The 2211-nt window shown below is 50.3% G+C and overlaps 1 protein-coding gene across 1 annotated transcript; it reads right to left on the bottom strand.

Moving 5' to 3' along the window:
• On the bottom strand, positions 1-1945 carry LOC117019128 (lysine--tRNA ligase-like). The gene is given in 4 exon segments (XM_033100563.1): positions 1-161; positions 164-858; positions 860-1597; positions 1599-1945. Coding segments are annotated over 4 exon segments (1845 nt in total). The 5' UTR covers positions 1850-1945.
• Positions 1946-2211: the final 266 nt, after the last annotated feature.

The following is a 2211-nucleotide window of genomic DNA, read 5'->3' on the forward strand; positions in this document are numbered from 1 at the left end:
TTAGACAGAAGTGCCAGCTGTTGTGTCCAGTGAATCAGCAGTTGCTACATGTTCCTTCTTGTCTCCTGGTTTCATGGCAGGAAAGAGAAGTACTTCCTTGATGTTGTTGGAGTGTGTGAGAAACATGGTGACTCGGTCGATGCCCACGCCCCCGCCAGCTGTGGGGGCAGCCCGTATTCCAGGGCAGTGCAGAAGTTTTCATCTATGAACATGGCCTCGTCATCGCCAGCGGCCTTGGCCTTGGCCTGTTCTTCAAAAAGCTGCCGCTGCTGCATGCGGTCATTCAGCTCTGTGTAGGCATTGCATATTTCCTTCTTCACGACAAACAGCTCAAAGCGCTCAGTCAGACCCTCTTTAGAGCGGTGCCATTTGGCCAAAGGGCTCATTATCTGCGGGTGATCACAGATGAATGTAGGATCGATGTATGTCACTTCCAGGAACTCGCCAACAAGCTTATCAAGGAGCCGGGTTGTGGTCCGAGGCGGAGGGCATTCAACAGCTTGTGCCACACAGATAGCATCAAGAATTTTGCGAGTTTCTTCAGTTTCGAAGAGGTTAGTGTCTGGAAGCTTCACCCCCAGGGCTTTCTCAAGCTCTTCTACCGTGCTGATTCTCCGGAAGGGCGGGGTGAAATCAGTCTCATGAGCTTGGCCCTCTGGGCCATCTGGATGGTAGGTGACCTTGTAACTGCCGGTAATGTGCTTCCCCATCCCTGAAATCATCTTCTCCGTGATTTCCATGAGATGGTGATAGTCTGCGTAGGCCATGTAGAACTCACAGGTGGTGAACTCAGGGTTGTGAGTGAAGTCAATTCCTTCATTCCGGAACTGCCGTCCAATTTCATGCACTCGGTCAATGCATCTTATGGGAGAGTTCCGGAGCAATTCTCATATATAAATTCATGTCCAGCTCAGGGTGGTAGGTGATGAAAGGCTTGGCCATAGCTCCCCCTGGGATGATGTTCATCATGGCAGTTTCAACCTCTAGGAATCCCAACTCATCCAAGAAACTTCTGATATATGTGATGATCTTAGAGCGGATGATAAATTTCTGCCTCACAAAGTCATTCAGGATCAAGTCCAAGGATCTCTGACGATATCGTGTTTCCTTGCCTTTGAGGCCAAAGTGAAGATGAGGCAACATATGCAAGCACGGAGACCGCAGTGTGATCTCATAGGGGACGATGCTCAGCTCACCCTTCTTGGTTTTCCCAGGATTCCCCTGAACTCTAATGATGTCTTCCCGACGCAGTTTGTTATTGATACGAACAAATTCTTCTCCTGATTTATAGTTCCTGGAATTGGCCATGACTTGCAACTTGACACCCTCTCCTCAAAGGTCATAGAAGATGAGCTTTCCCCCAGAAGCTCTTTTGGCATGGATCCTACCAGCCACCTTTAAGGTGATGTCACTCAGGTGGTCCCCAGGCTGCAGGTGACTGTGTTCTTGGATGAAGTGAGTGAGTGAGAAGTCTACATAGAACTCGTGTGGGTATGGGTCTTCCCCACTGACCTTCAGTTGGTGGATTGCCTGGCAGCAGATCTTGTAGTATTGGTTTGGGCCCAGGCTGTCCTCCTCAGCACCCACGTCACTGTTAGTGGTCGGTGGCGACAGCATTGGCCTGGCTTAGATTCTCACTGAGCTCCTTCTGCTTGGCTTCCTTCTCTGCTACTTTCTTCTCAGCTTTCAGGCGTCTCTTCAGCTCACTTCCTTTATTAGAAAGTGCCTTGTCCTTGTGAAGCGCTGTGAAAGGAGCAAGTTGACACAGTCGCAGCTCCCTCTGCCCCCTCTGTGCCCAGGTTTGGCGCAGGGACCCCCTAACAAGCCTTACAGCAGCTTGCGTCAACATGGCAGACCACCCTGGAACTAATGATTACCACCACAGACCCTTTGACTAACCCACATGGATAGGCGCACGGCAGTTTTACACCTGATAAGGTTCAGAATGGCTTTTTGCTCAGTTTGGGCTCGCCTTCGTCCACGTTCACCTCAGCCTGTGGCACTGCAGCCATCTCGCCAAAGGGTGAGACCTGAAAGAAATCAAGGTCTTACCGCAATTTCCAAGTCATGGTTGGAACTAGCCCATTATTATTAACACCCAGTGTTAATAGAGTCCAAGACCCCACCGAGCTGGCAAAAGAAAGCCCTGCCCTTTGCAGTGCCTCCCTCTCTGAAATTTCCACACATGTACAAGATGCTTACCTGTCCTGC

Source organism: Rhinolophus ferrumequinum, assembly GCF_004115265.2.
Source record: "Rhinolophus ferrumequinum isolate MPI-CBG mRhiFer1 chromosome 5 unlocalized genomic scaffold, mRhiFer1_v1.p scaffold_110_arrow_ctg1, whole genome shotgun sequence".
Taxonomy (NCBI): Eukaryota; Metazoa; Chordata; class Mammalia; order Chiroptera; family Rhinolophidae; genus Rhinolophus; species Rhinolophus ferrumequinum.